Here is a 25314-nt window from a genome sequence, read left to right on the forward strand (position 1 = left end):
TTCGAGGCTATGGCGATCTCGGCCGGATGGCCCCAAGCCCAGTGGGCTAGCTATGTGTTGCCCCAACTCACTGGGGAGGCTCAAGCAGCTGCGAGGACGCTGTCCCCGGAGCACATGCTGGATTACCCCCTGCTGAAGGCAGCCATCCTAAATCGTGTGGGGGCCACACCGGAGGGCTACCGGAAGAAATTCCGGGAGGAGCAGTTTGCGGCAGGGGAGCACCCACGAGCCATCGCCCACCGACTGAAGGATTACGCCCTGGGTTGGTTGAATCCTGACCTAAACACCAAAGCCAGGGTGGTGGAAATGATCGTGGTGGAGCGCTTCCTGGAGTGTCTAGCCTCGGGACCTCGGCTGTGGGTCCAGCGGCAGGCGCCGGACACGCTGGACCGGGCGGTCGAACTGGCCGAGCAGTACCAGGCAGCGGAGCCAACGCCTGCGAAACTGCCCGGGAGGAGTGTGGCTGCTGGATCGTCCCATCAACTGGCCCCGGAAAGGGCGAAGGGACTGGGGGGAAGGGGTAGTCCAGGATTTGGTCGGGGGGTGTCGGCGGGAGCTCCCGGCCCGGGGACTGGGGCAGGGTGGGGATACCCACGGGCTGCTGCAGTGTCGGACCGGGGTCTCGCGCGGACGCCCTATCGGCGGGCCCCTTTTATGGCTCCAGTGTTTTCCCCTCTTTCCAAAACTTCGGGGAGAGAAACCAGCCCACCGAGGTGTTGGACGTGCAGGGAGGTGGGCCACCTCTCCCGGGACTGCCCCGTGATGGAGTGTGACCTCAGCCGACCAGGTAAGCACGTTCAATTACCTCAGTCGCTTCAGCACACGGGTTTTGTTATTCCTGTGACAGTGGATGGTACAAAAACCCAGGCTCTCCTGGATTCAGGGTGTGGTCAGTCTCTAGTACAGGAGAGCCTAGTCTCACCGGGGCATAAACGTATATTGGGACGGGTGCATATTAAATGTATTCATGGGGATGTCCGCTCTTATCCCAAGATCAATGTGTGTATGACTATTGGCCAGCAGGTGACGCAGGTGCAGGTAGGATTATGTCCTCGATTGCCGGTACCAGTAGTTCTGGGGCGGGACTGTGAGCAGTTTAAAGATTGGTTGGCTGCTCTGACAGCCCCGTCTTCTTTATTGGCTAAGAAAGAGGAAGTAATTGGAGAGATTTTTCCCTTTCGCGATCCAGAATGGTTTTGCCATAGATTTAAACCCCGTAAAACTAAACGGGAGCGTCGGATCGCTAAGAATGAGGGCTGGCAATGGAGGGAGTCGGAGAAGTTTCAGGTGGGGGCGGTTGGTGAAGAGTCCGGGGGGGAGGTCGCGGAGCCAGCGCAGGGGTCTGGCTCGGCTGCCTCTGCTCGGGACCGACCTGACCCCGAGTTGGAAGCCATGGGAGCTGATTTCTTAGCTCGCTCCCGTGACTTCCGACTCGAGCAAGGGCGTGACGACGTGCTGGGCAGGCTCTTTGACCAAGCAGCGGTGGTTAATGGTCGGGTGGTCGAGCCCAGACGCGCCGCCACGTACCCCCACTTTGAAATTGATCGAGACCTACTGTACCGTGTTGATAAATTACCCCAGACCGGTGAAGTGCGTCATCAGTTGCTCATTCCTCAGCCCTTTAAGGAGGATTTGTTGCAGCTGGCTCACGCTATTCCCCTGTCTGGTCATTTGGGAAGGGATAAAACTAAAGCAAGGCTTGTGTCACGGTTCTTCTGGCTGGGGCTGGATGGCGATGTTAAGCGGTTTTGTGAGCGTTGTGGGGAATGTCAGAAGGCCAGCCCTAGAGCCGTTCCACGAGCCCCTCTGGTGCCTTTGCCCCTAGTGGAAGCTCCGTTTGAGCGTATTGGGATGGACATAGTTGGGCCACTAGAAAGGAGTGCGGCAGGATACACCCACCTACTTGTCATTCTGGATTACGCTACGCGTTATCCAGAGGCAATTCCCCTCCGATCTATGTCCGCTAAGTCTGTTGCCAACGAGCTTGTGAAGGTTTTCTCCCGGGTGGGGATTCCCAAAGAGATACTAACCGATCAAGGCACCAATTTTATGTCCCGGCTAATCCGCGGAACATGTAAGCTTTTGGGAATTAAGACCATTAGGACCTCTGTGTTTCATCCTCAGACAGACGGTTTGGTGGAACGCTTTAATAAGACCCTTAAGAACATGTTGCGCAGATTTATTCGTAGTGATGTGCGTTACTGGGACCAGCTGATTCCTCCCCTTCTCTTTGCGATCAGAGAGGTTCCCCAGGCTTCCACGGGGTTTTCACCATTCGAGCTGCTGTATGGGCGGAGACCCCGGGGCGTGCTCGATCTGGTCAGAGAGATGTGGGAGGAGCAGCAGGACAATTCGACCAATACAGTCCGGTATGTGTTGGACCTGCGCAAACGTCTTGAGTCTGTTGGGAAATGGGCGCATGACAATTTGCAGCAGGCGCAGCACAGACAGGAGACACAATATAACCGAGGAGCCCGGTTGCGCACATTTCAGCCGGGGGATAAGGTACTTCTTTTATTACCCAGTTCTGAGTCGAAACTCTTGGCTAAGTGGCAAGGACCCTTTGAGGTTACACGCCAGGTTGGGAAGGTGGACTATGAGATCTGCCAGCCGGAGCGACGGACAGAGAAACACATTTACCATATCAATCTCTTAAAGCCTTGGTTACAGCCAGAGGCGTTGTTAGTGGCGCATGCAGATGACGTCACGGACCTGGGACCTGATCTTTCTGTGTTGGCAAGAAAAGGATCGGTACAGATTGCTGAGAATCTGACACCAACGCAGAAATGTCAGGCTCGCGGTCTGGTGGCGGAGTTTCCTGACGTGTTCTCTTCAGTCCCGGGGCAGACTCGAGTAGCCCATCATCACATTGATATTGAGCCGGGGGCGCTAGTTCGCCAGAGGCCGTACCGTATACCTGAGCGTAAAAGACAGGTAATAAAAGCGGAAATTGACGAAATGCTGAGACTGGGGGTAATAGAAGAGTCCCAAAGTGACTGGAACAGTCCGATCGTTTTAGTCGATAAGCCAGACGGGTCAACTCGATTTTGCATTGATTTCAGACGAATCAATGAGAAATCGAAATTTGACGCTTATCCGATGCCCCGAGTAGATGAGTTGCTGGAGCGTCTAGGCACGGCTCATTTTATGACGACACTGGATTTAACGAAGGGGTACTGGCAGATACCCCTGACTCCGGAATCTAGAGAGAGGACGGCGTTTTCGACTCCCTTCGGGTTGTACCAATTCAGGACCATGCCCTTTGGGTTGCACGGAGCCCCCGCCACTTTCCAGCGGATGATGGATCGCATCTTGCGGCCCCATCAGCAGTACGCCGCTGCTTACATAGATGACGTGGTTATCCACAGTGAGGATTGGCCGAGTCATCTGTGTAAGGTAGCGGCGGTGCTGCAATCCTTGCGGGAGGCGGGGCTCACTGCTAACCCAAAGAAGTGTGCCATTGGGAAGAGTGAGTCGGAGTATTTGGGGTATCGAGTAGGGGGCGGCCAGATCAGACCGCTAGTTGCTAAGGTGAAAGCCTTGGCTGACTGGCCGGTTCCTACAACCAAAACCCAGGTGCGCTCTTTCTTGGGACTAGCGGGCTATTATAGAAAGTTCATCCCGAGTTTCGCTACGCTCGCTGCTCCCTTGACAGACCTCACCCGGAAGGCTGCCCCAAATACGGTTCAGTGGACGGAGTCGTGCCAGAGGGCCTTTCTCGCCTTGAAGCGGAGGCTGTGTAGTAAGCCAGTACTATGCAGCCCGGATTTTGGTAAGAGGTTCACCCTGCAGACGGATGCGTCAGAGACAGGTCTCGGGGCAGTGTTGTCTCAGGAGGTTCGGGGAAGCGAGCACCCAGTCCTGTATATCAGCAGGAAGCTCCTTCCCCGCGAGAAAAATTATAGCACCATCGAGAAGGAGTGTCTCGCGGTAAAATGGGCAGTCGAGTCACTCCGGTACTACCTCCTGGGGCGACACTTCACCCTGGTTACAGATCATGCCCCCTTAGCATGGCTTCACCGGATGAAAGATAGCAATGCCAGAATCACACGGTGGTACTTGGCCTTGCAGCCCTATGCCTTCAGGGTAGTCCACCGAGCAGGAAAGCTGCATCAAAACGCAGACTTTTTCTCTCGGGAAGGCATGGGGGTGTAAGATTTTCGAATGAACCGGTGGTGTCATTCTGAGGGGAAGGATATGTAACAGGGAGAGATCTGTGCTGACTCTGCTGGCGTGTTCACGGGCTGCAGGAAGAGGGCGGCAGTCGCCCAACAACCGCCTGTGAGTCATGGCAGTGACACGGGGAGGTGGGAAAGTGTGAGTGTGGACTTTCCCCCTCTCTGAATGGCCGAGAGGCGGGTCTTGGGTGATTGTCGGTCCTATAAAATAACGCTCTGTTGTTTCCTCAGGTCTGCCCACTTAGACGCGCTAAGGGTGCGGACACTTGGATTCGGGACCGGGAATCAGCGAGACAGAGAGAGAGAGCGGGGAACCCTTGGGCAGACCCCGGACGTATTGTAAAAGAGCAGGCTAGATAGCCGACAGAGTAGGACGGTGATCCGGGTCGTGCGGGTAGCGGCGACCGGGATAACGCTGCCGAGTGCAGCACCTTTTATTTGTAGTTTTATTACTGTTTTATTTTCCCTTGTTGTTTTCGCCTTCTGTTTTCATTATTATTTCTTTGAGCACCTGCGAGTGCGTTTGCGGTTCGTGTACCAGCTGTGGTATTTCCGTGGTGCTGTCTATCATCGTTGATAGGCAGCCCACGGTCAACAGTGCCCTCTGCCGGAGAGAAAGAAAAAAAAAAAAAAAATAACTTGTCTAAAATAAAACTGGGCACCTGTGTGGTGTTTCCCGAATACACCTGTCTGTCTCCTGGTCAGTGAATTACCCACACCCCTTTCACAAACCCATACTCTACACTGTGAGAATGTAACCCATGCTCTGCACTGTGAGAATGTAACCCATACTCTGCACTGTGAGAATGTAACCCATACTCTACACTGTGAGAATGTAACCCATACTCTGCACTGTGAGAATGTAACCCATACTCTGCACTGTGAGAATGTAACCCATACTCTGCACTGTGAGAATGTAACCCATACTCTGCACTGTGAGAATGTAACCCATACTCTGCACTGTGAGAATGTAACCCATACTCTACACTGTGAGAATGTAACCCATGCTCTGCACTGTGAGAATGTAACCCATACTCTGCACTGTGAGAATGTACCCATACTCTGCACTGTGAGAATGTAACCCATACTCTACACTGTGAGAATGTAACCCATACTCTGCACTGTGAGAATGTAACCCATACTCTGCACTGTGAGAATGTAACTCTGCACTGTGAGAATGTAACCCATACATTTTAGTTGCTTGACGGCTCTAATCAGTTTTTGTACCATTAAGACCTTTTCTATTAACATCGGGAGTCACTTAAAGACAAACGCTAACAATATGCCCCTAATATTTATTGTTGTTGTTATTGGCAGCACAAGCAGTCAGACAATGTGGACAGCTGCAGCAGCAAGCATGCAGTCTCGAAGGGATATGTCATAGAGTCACAATTCATCTTAAAAATAACCAATGGTATGTGTCCGCAGGAGGATGCATTGAGCCTTATAAACATCATGCAACAAACACACAGTGAAAAAGGGGCTTGGGGTTATAAAGATGTGTGTGTGTGTGTGAGTAAGTGTGTGTGTGTGTGTGTGTGTGTGTGAGTGTGTGTGTGTGTGTGTGTGTGTGTGTGTGAGTGTGTGTGTAAATGTACTGTGTGTGTGTGTGTGTGTGTGTGTGTGTGTGTGTGTGTGTGTGTGTGTGTGTGTGTGTGTGTGTGTGTGTGTGTGTGTGTGTGTGTGTGTGTGTGTGTGTGTGTGTGTGTGTGTGTGTGTGTGTGTGAGTGTGTGTGTGTGTGTGTGTGTGTGTGTGTGTGTGTGTGTGTGTGTGTGTGTGTGTGTGTGTGTGTGTGTGAGGGTGGTGTGTGTGTGTGTGCGTGTGTGTGTGCGTGCGTGCGTGCGTGCATGCGTGCCGTTGTCACGTGGTGTCAGTGTGTGTGTTGTGTGTGTGTGTGTGTGTGTGTGTGTGTGTGTGGGTGTGTGCGTGTGTGTGAGCGTGCGTGCGTGCGTGCATGCGTGTGTGGAACTGGAACTGGGAACACAGCGGGCACGTGAGCAAGCAGTACAACTATTAGACTTTCAACTGTCCAAAGCGATGATTTTGTCCGTTGCTTGCTCTCAGCCAGTGATGTGGAACTTGCTCTTACTTGAGTCAAGAAAGACAGAATCAATGCTTGCACCCCCATGTCTGTATCTGCATGTAGCCCCCGCATGCACAGATTCTCCCTCCTTTCAGAAGACCGTCTCGGCCGTAAGTTTAAAGCATGTGCCCTCAAATAACTGAAAGAAGTGCTTATCTCTGGTAAAAGTCACAAGGTTACACAAAGAAACCTGGCAGACCAGTAATAAGACAAGTCTCTTCAGCATCGTCCTGGTTTTGGTGTTGTGCTGTGCAGAGGAGCAATGACATTCAGCTGATCTGAGTCTCTGAGTGGAGAGCAACGAACTTATACAATCCTTAATCTTTCCAGAATAAACAGCTGATGACATGTTTAAACAGAGCCAAAACAAAAAACAAATAAACACCTCATGTTTTACCCTCATAACTGTAATCATTCATCAAATGATCGTTATTTTTATTTAATATTAATTATAAGTAATGGATTATAAACATGATCCTAGTTCATGGTTCATTTCTAGTTTTATTTGCAGAATCCTGTCACTTTCTTTGAACAAACATCGCGTGGGCTGCATGTTGATGTGAAATCTACACAGTATTTGCACAGAGTTAGCCCATCAGCTTCTTTGAACTGAACTTAGTACTGGTTCACTCCAGCAGATCACACTGTTCTGTGCCCTGGATAGCTGTTTAACATAAAACAATTCTGCTGCATGAGCCCAATGTGACCCAGCATCACTGATGTGGCTTGGCGAACCATTCCATACTCTCACCACTCTCTGTGCAAAAACGTACGTCCTCCTACCCTTCTTTGTTCCTGGCTAAACAGATTCAGTACCCTGAGCCCATCTTCAATCTTCCTTTTAGTCTGGGTGCTCTTCTCTGGACTCTATGCAGTCGTGGTGTCCCTTTTGTAGTTCAGGGACCAGTACTGAAGGCAATATTCAAAATGCCGTCTCCCCAGGACATTTTACACCTCATCACAACCTGCTCTACACGCTTCACTATCGGCTTCGGGGACAGCTCTGTAATACCGATTCATCTGCTGCGAACAGGAGAGCCATTACAGAACCCTTGCTTGGGTATTGCCTGAGCCTCTCTTGAACTGTCGGCCCCTTCTGAGCAGGTCAGTTGCATCGAACAGGATGGTGCTATTTCATGTATTAGCCACAAGGTGGAGACATTGCCTACCATCAATATTATTTACCCTTCACTTTCATTCGGGGGCGCTGGAAGCAGGGCTTCAATTATATACAGGGGTTACAGTGTTGTTCAATCGCCACTGCTTTCAACGTTTTTAATTCTTCGTTAGCAACAGAGAGAACACTCATGCGGTCATATACCGAGATCACAGAAAAAAAATAATAAAAGAAAAATCTTAGTTTTAAATCAACCAAGGAGTTCAGACATTGTTGGTGCGCGTTTGGCTTTGCGTTCATAGTGAGGTACCTACATTTTAATCGAATATTTTCCAGAATATTAAAAATGTTCCAGTTGCTTATTCTATTACAGGTAATATGATTACATAATGTTACTGCTGTGAAACAGCATGAGCTTTACCAGGTTTTACTGTGTGCGTAGAAATTCATAATTAATTCATAATTAAGTTCACTCGGGCGCACCTTTAGTTTGCGATCGATTAAACTCACAGTAGGTCCAGCAAAAAAAAAAAAAAACTAAACAAGACAAAGTCCACAAGCATCTTTTCGTGACAATTCCGCATGGTATCGTGTCTCTGAGATTTGTGATTTGCTATACTTGAGTGTGCGTAGCCACGTCTTCACAGTTTATTTTACTATGACTTGCCGCACTCTGCTACAGGTGTGCCAAACCCTTACACTGTTCACTCCCTTTCACCCATTCAGGTTGTCCGGGACCAAGGGGATGCATCTCTGGGTAAGAGATGTGTTGCTCTGTTTCTTTTGCAAGGACCCTACAGGCGCTTTGAGCACGGCGCCGTCTCACACTGGAGCAGATAAACGTCGCCTCCCATTTGAGAGCGGTGTGTTGGTGACGTCAGCCCCAGCGAGAGGAGGAAGGAGAGAGAGTTCAGTCAGAGCTGTCATTAACTAGTTATGTTATAGAGAGCCACCGGGGGAACGCTGTGTTATACCTTCATATAAAAAACAGCAATATACAAGCAGCACACCGGACTGTGCAAAGCAAACCCGAGAGGAGGGACTCTCTTATCTGCTCTTCTGCCTCTTGCTTTCTCTCTCTGGCTCCTTGTGTAAAAAGTTTCTGGTGATTATGGCTGATGTGATACACATGAACGACTCGTCCTCCGCGGACGTAGCCAACCGGTTCGCCCGCAAAGGAGCTCTGAGACAGAAAAACGTCCACGAAGTGAAGGACCACAAGTTCACAGCCCGGTTCTTCAAACAGCCCACCTTCTGCAGCCACTGCACCGACTTCATTTGGTAAGCGGCTGACTTTGTTCTTGTCTGTGATCCATTTAGGTTTCATGCAGTATTATTATATATATATATATATATATATATATATATATATATATATATATATATATATATATATATATATATATATATGTATATATATATATATATATATATATATATATATATATATATATATGTATATATATACAAATAAAACTTGTTGTTGTATTATAGCTGACAAATTATCCCCACTCTTGCAATAATAATAATAATAATATCAATTATTAGCATCCCGCAAGACTGGGTGTTTTTATATGTTGTACTAGAATATACGTTTAATTTAATAAACAGCCGAGCATATATGAGGTCAAATAACGTTCCTGTGGTAGCTGTGTATTCGAAACTGGAGTTCTTCGCAGTCTCTCCAGTCACAGGGCTCTACCCGCGCTGTACAACAGGGGTGCGACCACTAGGGTGGCACTCGGCAGCAGTAATCGGATTGCATGCTGGCATCATTGCAATGGAAATTGAAGTTTTGGATAAGGGTTCACACTTAAGGAAATGCAGTTTCTTTCTGGTGGCAGCGGAACACATGTTTTGGATAATCGTGCCAGACAAGTTGTAGGCCAATCGTACAGGCTACATTGTTGCGTTTACACGCCCATTTGCGTACCAGTGGTGTGCGCACATGGAATTCCACGCAATACCCTTTCGGTCACGACCAATGTGTTCTGAATTGGGGAATACATCGCTAGCAATGGTCTTGCCCTTCACCGAGCTAGATATTAATACAGTATTGCTTTGGACTGGATACAGTGTACCTTTTATACAATATGCACTGTAGAAGGTAGCCTAGCGATCACCACATAACCACATCTGCTATATGTAAACACAGTAACGTTTTAGTTACAAAAGTGGCATCTCCAGATGAAGTAAGCAAGCCCTGTTGGAATACAGTCCTATTGATGTTCTCATAAGCAGCCCATAGTTGAACCCGTTAGTTGCATTTCATTTTAACAGTCTGTAAATCACACCCGTTTTTATGCAGTCTGTTATGACAGCGTGTATTGTACTATTGAGAGTTATATTATGTTTATCCGATGGTTTAAACTAACTCAACACTGCAGATCTGTATAGAGGGATAGGAAGGATAACTCCTCTCAAAAGTGCAATAATCAAATATAGTAATGTGGCAATCTGTAAGTCAGTCTTCTCTTCACTGATAGGAAGCACATCATATTGGCATACATGATCCAAAAGTAGGAGCAGCAAAGCTTCCTACACCCTAAAACCTGCTTTCTGCTGTCACGCTGTGAGCCAAATGCACTTACAGCAGAAGGAGGTTATACAAGCGCTCTTCTACTGTAGCAAATTAACATGAACATGAAATAATTGTTCCACTCAAAAACACCTTCGCTTACTTTTTCAACCGACCTGTAGCTATGCAGGTGCAATGTAATATTACAAGTCAAGGATCACTGTCCGGCAGATGGGGAAATAAGTTGTCTGTATTTTTAGCACTGTCATCAATCAAGTGGGCCCGTGGAGCCCTGGTGTGATTTATTTGCGGTCTTCCTGAAATACTGGGTCGATTCTCTGCTGCTTCAGAGCGCAGTTAAAAACAATTCCGAGTGTGAGTCGCGAGGATGCCATTGCTTACGGGACCACGGGTGCTAGCAGGGCTTCAGATAAGAGTAGGGTTATTCAAGGGATATTTATGACTTTTGCTGTTCTTATTAATAGAAATGTTCATGTTTTTTGTACACTGCAGATTGGAATCCCAACATTCATGCATCTATAGGATAGTAAAACATTTAAAAACTAAAATCAGAAACCCTGAGGTTGAATTGTGTTTACCCTGATACAAGCTTACCATGACAGTTTTCCGCCATGCTTTTCCCTTGAATATATCCTAGTTTATCATAAGTTTATGTTTTTTTCACCTGCTTTACCATACCTTTCTGTGCTTTACAATACACACCTATGCTTAGTCATGCATTCACTGTGATTTATAACACTTTGCTGTCTTTTACTGTGGTTACTTCTTTAAAGATGATCAGACAGGGCAGCAAACAGCATTGTTGTATGTACAGTAAGCTTTCTGGCAGAGCTTCCTCAGTGCCCTGGACACTCCCTGTCAGTTCCGTCTCTTCTAAATGCAGTTTTCCAGAGAGAGATTCGTTTTATTTCTACTCTGATCCAGCGCCACCGCACCTCCCTCTCTTATACATTTGAAAAGTGGAGCACCGCAATCAAGCGTAGCCTGAGCCACAAGAGAATGAATAGATCGGAACGCCTTGCTGTCTGAACTCCTCGGGGTACGGATTTGTACAGAGCAGGCGTTTGGACAAAGAGAGTTCGTGCAGCAAGTCATTGGGAGCACTCTTCCAGTTAACAGGGGTTGTTGTGTACTGCAAGTTCTGAATACGTGAAGTTCAGGAGATGAGTCAGCCGATTTGCTAACTTGTGTCGTCCCCAGGATAGGAGTGATAGTTGTAGACTTTGACACCCTCCTAATTGCTTCAACCCTCATATCTCTGTTGTAAATGCATTAATCTCCCTGCGGAATCCGCAGCATGACATAACTGTCGGTGAGCTTGCATGGTTTCTTGGCTTTTATAGTTTTACAATAGCTGTAATCTATTGCTCTGATGTGTTGTCGTGTATATGGGCATGTCCGAGCGCTCAGTCATGGAGTGGTTGCTTGGAGGTGTTCTGTAAACAAGGTGTAGCAATGCAGTTCCTAGTCACACAGTTGTGCATGTGTTAAGCAAAGCCTCTCACACGTGCTACCTCATTCAGCGCTGTGTTTGGTTGTTACAACCTGTGTACTGTGGAGTAGGTAACATTCTCTGGTATGTGTTATTAAAGCCATAATAAAACTAGGAATTAATCAAACCGTGATACAACGGGAGTCTTATTTCCATCTCTCCAGAGCAATGCAGGACAGAGCCACTGTAGAGGAGACAGTATATTACCTTCCCTAAATAAATTACTTTTTTAATTAATATGATCTGTAATTACAATCAGAACCACTTGTTTCATTGAATCTGTACCTATCCTCTCAAATGCATTACAATGATTTGAAGTTTCTCTCTTTAAACTGTAGCATGTGTTAGTTTGTGTCTTGTGTTGTAGCAAACATTCAGATCTGGGTTGAATCAGATTTAAAGCATCACCATTGCACCGTGTGTGTGTATCTAGCTTTTCAGGTCATTAGTGGAATCACTTATTTGATATTCTCTGCTGGTTGCAAGCTGTCAAAGTTAGTTCCTGTAAACCGGTTATGCTAATCAGTCTTGCCAAAACAAACCACTTTGTGGTGGTACTGTGTTCAGAAACAGTAATGATCATGTCAGTATATATTATACATGTGCACAGGACTGATTCAAATTCTTTTCTATTTTAGGGGTTTTGGAAAGCAAGGATTTCAGTGCCAAGGTATGTAAATGATACTTTTTTTTTTTTTAATATCTTTTGTATGAATTTCCATCTGCTGCTGCTGCTTTTGTATCATGTGCTGTTTGAGACAATGCCCTCCTGAAGAAACTGCACACAGTACACACGCAGGATGTCGGAGCTGCCGTGGAGGTGGCGCCTGGTGTCACTGAGGCACGATTACTGAAGGGAGGTAAGACGTAGACTGATTGTGGAATAACCTTGCTGATGCTGGGGCGGGCTTGTAGAGGAAGGCTTCGTTCTGTTATAATGCGCTTTTTGTAATCCGTGATACCTGCGTCCTGCGAGGTGACACGCAGAGAGGTGAGGTAGTGGGTACTCCTGCTGAGCTGGAGCCCGACTGCTCTTGCCTTGTTTGCTGTCATCATGGTAGTTTTGTGGAAAGACGACTTTGAAGTCGTTGGTTTGTTTCTACACTTTAGTAAGGGGCTGTCAGGGGCATCAGAAATAGTGCTTGTGAGGCAGAGCAGTCTTCGGATGGGGTTCACTGATTCCATAGATGTGCTGTATAGCTGTTGTATTACAAGCATGTTTTCTATAGCAGTACAGAGAAGATATAATTTCTTTCTTTTTCTTTCATCAGCGACTGCAGAAACGGGCGAGGATCTGGCATTTCCATCCCCCTTGCTTGGTGTGCTGAATTCGAATCTTAGAATTACTTTGTACATTACCTAGGATGTGGTTTTATGAATTCTGAATGCCTTACAAACAACAATTCAACAGACAGTGCACATTTATCTCCGCTGTGGTTTGTTGTGGTTTAGAAGCTGTTATTGCGTTCTGTCATTTCCTTTTCTTTGCATCTGCAGGGCTGTTGAGCAGGTTTCTTATGTAAAGTCATTATCTTGTGTTTTAAAGGTTATGTGCAGTAGTGTACCATGCATGGGGTGTGGACTGGTTGGTGTGGTGCCATGGTACCTGAACAGATCACCAGTGTGTATTGGTTTGCTCAGTATAACGGTGCTACTGTGGTGCTGGTCTCTTCTACCTGTGGTTCTAGTCCATCGCAGCACATTGCAGAATTGCAGAATATTTTCATTGCAGTGCCACTAGCTAAGATTTTCCACTTTCCCTTCTAAATGTTTTCCATAGTAAACACACAGAAAAGTGTAATACAGTACAATGAAGGAATGGCAAAGCATAGGTAAACATTGTAAAACCCAGAGAGGTATGATGAAGCATATAAAGACATGCAAACATGGTAAGCTATGGTAAGTGAATAGTATAACTGGGAAAAGCACTGGAAAACTGCAGAATTACCCCGTGCACATTTCTCAAAGGGAAAATAATTAAGTCATGCCTCGTCACTGAAGATGGTTTCGTAGTGTTATCAGTGAGGGGGATCCTGTGTGCCAAATGCACCACGGCTCTAAAGAAAGGACTGGGGGCTGTGTTTTGGCCACGTGGTTTGTGTCACAGGAGGTTACTCAGCCTTGCCGGTGTAAATGGAGTCTTATCCTTTAATCTGCTTTCCCTGTGGGATTGCTCAATCTGAGCTGTATCTCTGAAGGATAAAGGGAGATCTGAGAGCAGTGATAGCTGATCTAGCTGGAGCAGGTGCGATTCAGACGCCCCGGAGATTGCTTGCACTTCTTGGATTTCTTGCATTTCCATGGAATTAAAACAATTCCAGCACAGTTACAGGTGTCCGGGTCTCACTGTGACTGCATTTAAGAGCTGGCCTGGGCAGACTCTCAAAGGAAACACACAGACACACTAATGCCTCTGGTAGTTGTGATTGAAGTAATTTCGTTAAGTGCAGTAAAATCATGGTAAAGTACAGGCAAGTGTGGTTAATCACAGGTAACTATGACAACCAAATAGGAAACATGTTTAAAGCACATGGAACGACAAAGAACCACATTAATTTACTGGGGTAAACATTTCTAAGAGGCTGCTGGGAACAAAAAAAAAAAAACACCCTTTCCCAGGACAGTTTATTAAAGAAAGATAATCAATTTCACAGACAGGCAGAGAATGTTCTGTTGAAGGGAACTCAGAATGTCTGCCCACAGGAACAGGCCAGCTTGTACTGATTGCATCATTACAGCCGACTGCAGCTTAAATGTTGCTGCTTCATCTAGTAAATAGGGTGTAACATACCGTAAATAAAGCCAAGCACAAAGCCAAAGCCAAAGCCATGTTATAGGCATATTTTCAATGTGTTACCAGTGTACAGGCTCAACCATCAAAGCCATTTGGGCATCCTCTAAAGGTTGTCTTTCTGTGTAAATGATAGCGTAGACAGGCTGGTGGTCAGGACTGCTTGCTTTTGTGGCTCATGCAGTTGACCGCGTGTTTCACATCTGTTGTTGCACATGTGGTCGTTGATACTGCTTCAATTGAAAAAAAAAAAAAAAAAAAAAAAAAACAGAATCTTACCCAACAGGAATTAGGAATTGAATAAAAACCACTACTTTTTTTGTTTTTTTTTTTAAACCAAATCGTTTCTTTTCATGCAATATTTGAAGCTGCCAACCATTGCTGTCTCATTTAAAAAGGACATCTGGAAACTTATAAAGTTTTGCAAACAAAATAAACATCTTTTCCTTCTGTGGGACATTCCATTATTCTCTGAGTAGGGCAGGTCGCAATTATTTAAAAAGTTGTTTTCTTTGTTTTGTTGAGAAGGCAATGCCAGTGCAAGTGCCCACTCTGTTTAGTAGCACGCTGCCTGTGTTTTTAATGCCATTCTTTCACAGGTAAATGACACACATGTAATTGGCACGCCGTCAAAAAGTGTTCCTCTGTTTTATTCCGCCCCCGTCGGACAGTCCTTGCTGCGTATACAGGAAGTGCATTGTTCTTATCGTTTACAGATGGAATCTCAGCTGCATGACAATCCCAACTCAGCTCAAGGGTTTGGCATGTGACCCCCTCTGTCACAATGCAGGCTCAGGGCTCTAGTTTTAGGAGGGTATACTATTTCATTCAAACAGCTGGAAATTATTTATATCAACAGTTGTGGGAGGCTCTTGTCCTCTGCCTCCTAACTCATGAAGACTTGGGTTTGCTGGAGCTTTCTTATAGGAAGAAGGCTATCTTTTTTTATGATGTCAGAGGAGGAACTGGAATACACTACTTGCAAGTCTGACACAGTCTCCTGCAAACCTGGCCAGCATATGAACTGAGGTCCCCTGGCTGGATTATATAAGAGCTCCATGCAAAGCAGCAGAATCCTACATACAGGGTCTGCCAGTGGATTATAGGGTCACCATTAAACAGATGCAGCTTTCGTACTGTTGCATAACATATTAATGAGTCACGTGAGGGGCAGTGGCCAAGCTTTGCATTACAACTGCACAGACTGTTATTACTTAGAGCATAGTAAAACAAAGAAAAAACAGTATATGTGACAGATTCCTGAAATGCATACTGTACGGCAAAGCAATGCAGAGAATGAGTGGCATGTGGTTGGGGTGCAATACAGTGTGCAGCAAATAAAGGAAGGTCAGAAATGATCCCAGGACTTTATGGTTCTGTGTATGAATCAGCCAGTGATGTGCTGTTCCTAAAGATGTGGCTCAGCTATACTGCTGACCCCATGGTGGGGGACTCCCCATGAGATCGTCTTTCAGACCATGTGAAAAGGCATGCAAATGAAGGTCGAGCCCAGAGCAACTCCAGATGCGTGCCAATGGACAGGTGTGCTGCACTGTGTGTTAGATGGTGGCTGGGGCATCCCTTCTTTCTGAACTGCACAATGCAAGTCCTGGAAAGAGCAGCACCCTTCAGCCTCAGTGCCTCTGCATGAGTTCAGCATGGTGCTGCAGTGCTTACCTGAAGTGTGACAGTGCTTATTTGGATAGCACAGCACTCTTGTTCCATCCCAGTAATTTAGATTGTGAAACTCAAACCCTAACTCATAATGCTAGACCATTCAACACAAAGAGGCACTTACTTGAAAGCGCTGGCTATTACAACACTCCAGAACAGCTTTGTCCTTCGCTTGCCACTGCTGCTGAAATCTGTCAGAATTGTTGTTGCTGGAGGCACACCCTGGGTGGAAACCCCAGTCGCGGTTAAAAAAACAAACAACTTGATATGCAGAAAGCTGTTAACTAGGCAGTGCAATCAGCATTGTTTGATTAAAGGGACCTCCCGAGTAATGTTGTTTAGATTATATACAAGTTTATATACAAGAGGGGAGGCTGCCAGTTTGTAATTCAAACTGACAAATTGTGTGACGAGTGTTCCCAGCCAATTTGAAGCCACCCGTTACCAGGGACTGTGGCATGTGTCCAAATGTTGCTTTCTGCTGACGAGGCAACCCTTCAGGCGCACTTAGGCATCAGTCCTGCATGACTGGTCCAAGAATTAAGCATTCAAGACCAATACAATGGCTACTTAACAAAAGAGGAGGATATTAATGCGCTTGTACACCAAACAGATGTTTTTTGCATATGCAGATGTTTTTAGGTTATATTTCGGTCTGAATCTTGCGATTATAATACCCTTGCTTGTGCCTCCTTTTGGGTTCCCTTCGAGTCACTGCACTTTGTTTGTTTTTTCAGGAATGCTTTCAAAAATCAGGATTAATCAAGTAGGCCTAGTACTTAGAAGAAACTGTGAATTATGTAACACTGAGTACAGTGAATTATGCCAACCTGGGTTATTCCCTGTATGCACTGGTGTAGTTAAAAAGACATCCAGGTCCATCTCTTTGATCTAAATGGGGGCAGGTCTACATATATCTTCTGGGATCATTGAATTTCGTTTACCAAGATTATGGAAATGAAACATCACATCGGATTAATGTAAGTCTGTCTGTAAGAAGATGTCGAACACAAGGGAGGAAGGTTCTGTTTGTTGATGTAAAGGACAGCGGTATTCATTTCCAGCCTTGTTCAGCAGCTTCCTCTCACTCGTAACCGTTGCTTTTTTCATCTGTGTTTTTGTTTTCCTTTCATCTGAAGAAACTGGAGCTCACACACCACATTAGCATTTAAGTTTGTGGGGCATTTGCATTCCTGCATATGTATCATTCCCAGGGGGTTATAAAAAGCCCTAAAAATTATGAATACATATAGTAGATGTGTTTTTTTTTTTTTTTTTGTAAAAATAAATATGTTAATAATAAGAGGAGCGCAGCGGACTGGGAAATTATATCTGGTTACTGGCCAACAAAGTGGAACATGACTAATGGGAAAATCTAAGGTCAGCATTGTTTATTCTCGGGGCACCAAAATACCACAGTTTGTTTTTCAATTTCTTCCTATTTAACTGAATGCATTTCTGTCTTTTTTTTTTTTTTAATAATCTTGCAGCAGGTCTAATGCCAGTAAATCAATATGCTCTGAAACAGCTTGTCCAGGTGAGAGATGGGGAAATTCTTCAATGCCTAAAACAGTACGCCTCAGATTATCAAAGAGCCTCCAATCTTCATGTGTTTAATCATTGATACTGCACCACCCACTGAGGCTCCTGCACAGAACGTTACTGTGTTAGTAAACGGTTGGCATTCAGTGCAAGTGCTGTATTTGTGGAATGAGCTGGCCATGTTGCACTGTCAAGGACACCCTTGGAATGAGGTGCTGTCAGCTTGGATTTCTAGGGAGGAGGGGGGGAGGGGAGGGGTAGTACATAAATAGAGGCTACACTTGGCATCAGAAGGGCTTTATTTTTAAATACACAGATGTGTTGCCAAACTGAAACGAATTTGATTCGGTGCCCTTGGCAGAGCTCTCTGTTCCATCGCACACTGCAGGAGTTCGGCCCCAAACGTTTAATTGACTCAGCCATCCTAAAGCCCCTTTCCCATGATCTACCTGGGGGAATATTTACTAATATTCAGCAAAGGGAACTGCAATACAGCTCACTAGCAAGGTTTGATTTCAGATGCAACATGCAGTCTTCTTAAATGCCTGTTGCTGGCTTTAGTTAATAATAATATGTATTTTTAGCACTGCTAGTGGCAATTATTATTTCTTTGTCTAAGCTTATTTTTAGGGTTACCCTGTTCACTGGGACAGTTCGGGCTTCTCAAACATGCTATTTAGTGCTCAGTGTGCGTCTATCGCCTGAATGTATCACTTTGAGTGGCTTTTTATTAGAGCCTAGTGCTGTCTGTGCAATACATACAGGCTGTAATTACAGCTGTTTAGTGTTAGTAGCAAATGGTGACCTTTCTACAAGCAAGAGCTGTCTTCCTGGATTTCCATTATATAAAATGTTAAAGTTGTTTCCATCAGAGCTGTCCAAGGCTTTTTCTGTCTTTGGTAATGATGCTTTGCCTGCGCAGTACTACATTCCTGTTTGTTTGCTTGTTTGCTTGTTTGCTTGAATGCAGCGTTTGGTACAGGGGGAGGGATTTCCCTGACGGGTCTCGCTGATAATAAACAGCATTGTCGAGCAGGTGTCATTTAGTCACGGGTGTGGAGAGTCTGTACTATATTGTTTTGTATTGTCTCTCATCAGTGGCCCGAAAGGCACTGAACAGACCACAGCAGAACGAACGCAGAGTGTCAAGGTGGGTTGTGAGAGGTGCTGTGTTTGACCGACTGGCTCTGTGTCAGAGCCAGCAGCTGATGCTGGATAAGAATTAGCTGGGGGATTTGCACCTTCGCTGCACATTATAAACAGATTAGCAGATTGCTATTCCAGTGGGGTGGGCTATTCACACATTGCTCTTATTTTATTTATTCCAGCGCTCGACTGGACAGAGTCCAGTCAACATGGCTTTGCATGACCAGATGTGTATTTAGGCGTTAATAGAGAACACTTTGACAAGCTGCCAACGCATGATTTATTCATGTGACCATGCAGAATATTGAACTGTGATGACACAGTGTTATTGTCTTGTATTGCAGTGTGGGGGCATGTGCCGTCTGTCGGTGACTGATCCGGGAAAATATTTTAACTCTTTCAGGGTCCAATATAGAAAACGATACACTAACCTGATTCCCGGTGTACTGTTGTTGACCTACACAGGAAGGACTGTTTTTCAATGTATTTATTTTCAGTCTCTATAGTGTCTCCTGTTGTTCAAGCCTGTTACTGCACTGTTAGCCCCGCTCTTGTCCTTGCCCTTGCCCGGTCTTAATCAGCAGGCAGCAGGCAGTGTAAGCGCCAGTAATGGATCAACCTTTAAAGCACGTCTCCGATAAAGAAGGGGTTTTTCTTGTTCGTAAGGTGAAAAACAGGATTCTGTATTTTTTGTTGACTGCTTTCTGAAAATGGGAATTATAAAAGCCTTTAAGAACGGGGACAAGAGGGTGTCGCCACTGAGATGTCGTGATCATGATAAAATGAAGACTGGATAATGGGTTACATTCCATGAAGTATGTGTAACCCTACTGAATAACACTGTAATTGCATGTTAGATCACATACAGCACCCATGTGTCAATACATACTAAGAAAGGGTGGCTGGTTGAAGTGTCTGCTTCTATGACAAGCCCATGAATTACTGTAAGGCTTTGTGAACAGAACCCATAGTAATCTCAAGCAGATTGTAATCATGTTGCAGTTTAAATCTGAAAATAAGATAGTGGGACACGTCGTGTTTAAACAAATTGCGGTTCATCTGAAGTGAGGCGTCGCTCTATTCAAATTGAGAGTCACTTCTGTAACCCGAGAGAATCATCTGCCTGCGGTGGTGTCTCTGTGTGCTTATTGTGAACTCAATCTCCTTCTCAGTGCTGGATCCTGTAATATCTGTTGACTGAAAGGGAAGTGAAACAACATTTTATTTTAGAATATATTTTTTCTATATATATATATATATATATATATATATATATATATATAAAATATATATATAGCATTTCACTGCCCTTGCAAGAAGGAATGCTAATTTATAGTTAATGTCAATCTTTCAGTTCCTGCGGTTGAGTCTCAGTAAGGTCTGGTGTACTTCAGTATGAAATAATGGAATTCAATTTCAGCTGTTATCAAATTCCATTTAATAACTCTGTGGTACTTCCAAAGAAGGGTAGCGGTACATTACCCCTCGTCATGTGCTTCTGGGGATAACGGGAGTAGATTTGCAAGACAGTCGCTGTTAATGCTCCCTTTATTTTAAATAAACCAGAAACTGTCATGAATAATCTGATTTGTAACAGTAGGGCTGTATCTTCTGGAGTAACGTTGTTAACTGTTAGCTTTACTGCACCTGCATTGTATGGTATGGTTTGGTTACTTCCCTTATAAACATTTACACATGTATAGCAGTGCTAACCGATTCTATTAAGAGCACTTTCCATACCTCCAATTCGTGCGAGCAACATGGTCATTATGCAGATCAAATGCAGTGCTGCAGCTGTAAAGTTGCAGCTGCTTCCTGGTTCCTAATCACTTCCTGTGTTGTAGTTTGAACTCACTCCAATGGTCTGGCTGCGATCAGACCATGTGACCAGGTACCAGGATGCAGCGGTTGTATTTGAATTTCTTGAATGAATGCAGGTGAGCAAGTGGGAAGGGGGACCAGCGATAAGAGGTGGAGATATTGAAGACCTGCTCTTGAATCAAGGGAGGGGAGAGTTTGATCAGGTCAGGGAGCTCCCTTGCGTTTCTTCTTGGAAAAGTGCTATGAGATCTGTAATGTCAATCAGTGGGGGGCAATACAGAACTACCAGGAATAAGAGTTTGTGAAGAACACGTTTCCACCACTGACAACTGGACTTTTGACCCTTTTTAAAATAAAGAGAAAGGCATCTGCTCAACTGATCATAACTCCTTTTAAAAATAATAATTTCCATTTTGTATTGATTTGATGCTCTTTGAAAGCACTGAAGTTAGCAGAGAGTTTCAAGAAAGGATTTGTGTTTGTAATGTGTGTGTTTGTTGTTTCTGCGATGGATAACGTGCCTGTGTGGGCGGGGTTTATTGAGGGGTAGCAACGAGGAGTAGACAATTTGTATACTCGCTTGCAGCACCTTGTTTTTTTTGTTTGGTTGTTTGTTTGTTTTTTTTGCTGTGAAAATGAATTCCTGGAAAATGCTTGTTGTGTTTGATACGATGTTTGCTTGTCGCGGCTCTGAATAGTAAGCTTGTTAAAAAGGACAGTGTTTTCTCTAGGTTGCATTAAGATAGACAGAGCCATTTGATATAAGAACCTAAGGAATTCTAGAACGAGAAAAGGCTTTTTTACGGCCCACCTATGCTCACTCGCTTATGCAACCGTAGTCCATTAACACTCAGGAGAGTTAAAACAAAAACTCCTAACCATTTGGTTAGTAGGGGAAGTGAAACTTCTGGGAATCCGTGTATAAGCGGACCGCCCTTCCTCCAGGTGGCTAGCTAAAGGTGGTTGTATTATTATGGTCACAGAGAGGGTTATACGGTATTGTTCATGACAGCATCCAGTCTATTCTTGAAGGATCTGATAGTCTCTGCTTCAACAGCTCTGTTCACCACCCTTTCTGTGAAAAAGCTCCTTCTTCAGTCGGTTCTGAAAATATACCCTCCTTCAGCTTCCACCTGTGGTCCCTGCTTCTGCTCTCTGTGACCTGTGAAAAATAATTCTCAGCAGTTACTTTCTTAAACCCCTTGGCGATTGGAAATACATCTATTAAGTCACCTCTTGCCCTTCTTCTTTCTAGGCTCTACAGATACAGATTCAGCATTCTATTTGCTTTTTTTTATAGCTTCACTACACTACCTAGTTGGCTTAAAAGATTCTCTGTCTAGTTAGTTTCATAAACCTTCATAAACAGATGCTGTGTGCCAGTAGCAAGTTCTTTCACAGTTGGAATAGCCACACAAAAACTAAATTCATTCATTCTACAGAGATGTTCTTTCCTGTGTATTAATTAGACCAGCACATTAAGCAGAGCTTTAAATACGCAGTCTCTGGAAGAACAAGTACATTAATGTTGCAGTGATTACAGTAATAGAATTTAGTTCTGGAAACCCATTCGTTACTGATGCTGCCAAGGAATCATTTGTATTAAGAAGTATTGGAGACACTGGTATCGTAAGAGGGACGGAGCATTTGAGGGAGCACAATAAAAATCATACTTAAGGGAGCAATACAAATGAATGTGTAAACATGTACTGTATGAACACATGACTACAGGCCTTCCAGGTAGCTGCTGGTGTTTTCAATTCAGCGGCACACCTGAATGCCTCTCTAATGCAGTGTGTCAATCTCTACTGAGACTGCTTGCTTTACAACTGCACAGGAATCACTCCAATCTGGTCTAAGTGTGAGTTCCACTTCAGAGAAACAAAACCAGTGATTTGAAACTGTATAGTTGTGAACTGATGACCAAGGCTCAGCGTGTTAGGTATGTTTAGCCACGGGTAGCTACCTGAACATGGCTCCTGTTTCCAGCACTTTGAGGCTTTTTTTTTTCTGTTTGTTTGTTTTTTACCAGGGTGTCTGGGGTAATCCCTTGTAATCCTGTGCTGAATAGTTTAGTTTGAAGCAGTACATTATGCATCACATCATGTAGTATACTATGGTGCCATTGTTTAATTTATGCAAATGCTTTTATTTTTTAAAGATGCTTTATGCATTAAACACAGCATTAGCTTGACGAGAACCTCTTTCTTTTTGTTGGATCAACGTTCACCCCTCAATGGAAGTCAAGTTCAGCTAGCTTGTTGGGCAGCTTGCACGTTTTTTTCATGCCTTAATGCTTAACTGTTGTTCCTTTTATAGCTTTTAATAAAGGGTCTGTAATATTGAAGCCTACAGCCTGCAGAGCCGTGGCTGCTCAGCTCTGCAAATTCTCTCCTCCGTGTGTCAGTCAGCGTGATTTTGCAAGCACATGTTTACACATATCTGCTTCATAAATGAATGCTCAGCACCCACGTGCCAGACTTTTGCACTCCTGAAGCTAGAACGAAGGTGGGAAGCACACATGCTTTTTGATGCTTTCTGAAGCGTCTTCAGCTTGTAGGTTGAGGTTCTTTCACATTGGAGTGGCTGTCTGCAAGGTAAAGGTGTCTCTTTGTGAAAGCTGCATGGGTTCCATTTGGTGACTTGATTTTCCAGGACACGCACAGTGTTCCACACTAGGTTTATATTAATGTTGTTAATCTTGGAACAGAAAATGGATATAGCTTCCTTTGGGACTGTGCCACAGTAATGTCCTGTAATCTATGTAAATAGATGCTGCTAAAAATCTTACTGAAGTAACGGTGCCTAATGTGCTGTGACTTGACTCAAATTCATTGTGGAATGTAACTCATGAAGTTTGTTTTTGGTGGAAACTGGGTGCAAGCCAGACTGAATTGCTAGTTACACTGCTGTTGCACAATTAAAAAATAAATAAGAAAGCATCACACTTAAAAATCAAACATCTCTGAAAAGACTTTTAAAAGGTCTAATTTACAAATGCACTATACATAATTCAGCACAATCCTTATGCTATTACTGCAGATCATTTGCATTCCGGGATTGTGAAATGTTAGAACGCTTCAAAATCTAGAAGCAAATGAACAGCATTAATAAATTAAACTTGAACCCAATTCTCTCCCCTGGCTCCCAGCTGAAATCTTCAATGCCTGTTCTACTTCAATGCCTGCCCTCCGCCTCTATGCCTTGACCTGCCGAAACACTTTGCTGGAAACGACCCCACGGGACCCTCCTCCAGCATAGGAGCCCATCTCTAAGGATAACCCCTCTGTGAAAAAATAAGTCACCTTCGTTATCCCGGGACGCTCGTTGTTCCACACAGCAGACTTATCTTCCCAGAAAAGAGCTGTAACAGTGCTCAGGAACGTTTTATCTTTTGTGTTGCTCTTTGTCCTTTGGATGATTTGTTTGCAAAAGCGTTTCATCAAAAAATGAGACAAATTCTCAAGGTTTTTGGACCAAAAACAAAGTAATCTCTTTGCTTGTTTTGGACTGAGATATGGCTTATACTGTGTATGTAAAACCAAGCTAGCAGACATCTTCAGCAAGTGAAGACTTCTTCCTAAAGGCTGTTGAGGAGGCTACTGTGAGCTGCTGCTGAGCCTTACAGAAGTAAAGAGAGCCGTCCATCAACAGGAGTTGTGTGTCCCTGTGAAGCCCTATTGGTACACATACAGAGGTGGCAATATTAACTGCACAAAGACCCTAGAGATGACTTATTAACTTAAATATTAGGTAGCAATAATAATAAAACAATAATACCTGACTGTAGCAATACAGTGCTATAAATCATGTAACCAGTGAATCATCATAATAAATATTATAATGAACATGTAGTTGTGCTATTACAAATGATAATGTGAGAAACTCTTGATAATGTGCGTCCCAGAATGCTTGACATACAGCAAGCCCTGCATAGCAAGCAAGTGTGTACAGTACAGGAATCTCAAAGTGTCTTTTCCCTAAGGAGAGAGCAAAAGTCCCAGTCTCAGGATGGAACTGGGCACTTGTTTTTGCTTCAAACCAATGGCAGTCCTGCACACAGTCCTTGAGCTGTTGTTTAATGATTCTAGCTTCTTACAGACTGAAGACTGGTTTAGATTGGGGCCAAAATGTATCTATTTTATTTATTCGTGTATGTATTTATTTCGAGTTCCAGGGAATACAGTGGAAACAAGAGCTGTACATGACAGCTCATCTAATCAGTGCTTTTGCAGAGAACGAAATCGCTGTGTCTTTCTGATTGGCACTGTTGAAATTGTAAGTGATGCTGGGAGATGGTGGAGCTCAGGCAACCACAATTCAATTTAGATCCATGAAATGTTGGGTGATGATGACAATTTTAGGATCCGCCTCTCAGCCTGCAGGATGTGTTTTGTTGAAATTTGATTCATGCCGGACCGTGAGTCATGATGTACAGAGCCTGAAGAAAACAAACATCGCTGCTTCATTTATTATGGAAACGACACCCCGACGTATGTTCTGTTTAATATATGTATAAATATATATGAATGAATCATGGGCGGGTCAACAGATCAGCCGTGGCCGATGTCTTATACATGTATGACAATGTAAATGTACTTTTAATGTCTTTTTTTCAAATAAATATGTAATGATAATGATGATAATACTGAAGGTATTGAGCATGTGGGCTTAATAATAGCTAAGCTGTTTCATTGCTATAAATATATGCCGTTCGTCACGCCACACTTTGTCTCTTCACAAGAGGGTGGAAAAGCAGATCATTTTGGTTGTGATCAAATAATCCCATAGGTTGACATGTTTACAGTAGAAAAAAATGAACCCTTTTATGCACGGTGACCTCATATGGGGACAGTCTTACATTGAAGACACAAATGCATGATGACCTCATATGAAGATGCTGTTTTTTTCTCCATATACATCAATGGAA

At 44.4% G+C, this 25314-nt stretch overlaps 1 protein-coding gene across 2 annotated transcripts in view; it reads left to right on the top strand.

Moving 5' to 3' along the window:
* Positions 1-8243: 8243 nt before the first annotated feature.
* Positions 8244-25314, top strand: part of LOC121295549 (protein kinase C alpha type) — a 103321-nt gene continuing 86250 nt past the window's right edge. The window contains exons 1-2 of one of the 2 annotated variants that reach the window (XM_041220322.1): positions 8244-8660; positions 12049-12080. In XM_041220322.1, coding sequence (XP_041076256.1) covers positions 8491-8660; positions 12049-12080 — 202 coding nt within the window. In that variant the 5' untranslated portion in view covers positions 8244-8490. The remainder of the gene's footprint in view (positions 8661-12048; positions 12081-25314) is intronic. The other variant, XM_041220323.1, reaches the window with a different exon arrangement.

Source organism: Polyodon spathula, chromosome 20, assembly GCF_017654505.1.
Source record: "Polyodon spathula isolate WHYD16114869_AA chromosome 20, ASM1765450v1, whole genome shotgun sequence".
NCBI lineage: Eukaryota > Metazoa > Chordata > Actinopteri > Acipenseriformes > Polyodontidae > Polyodon > Polyodon spathula.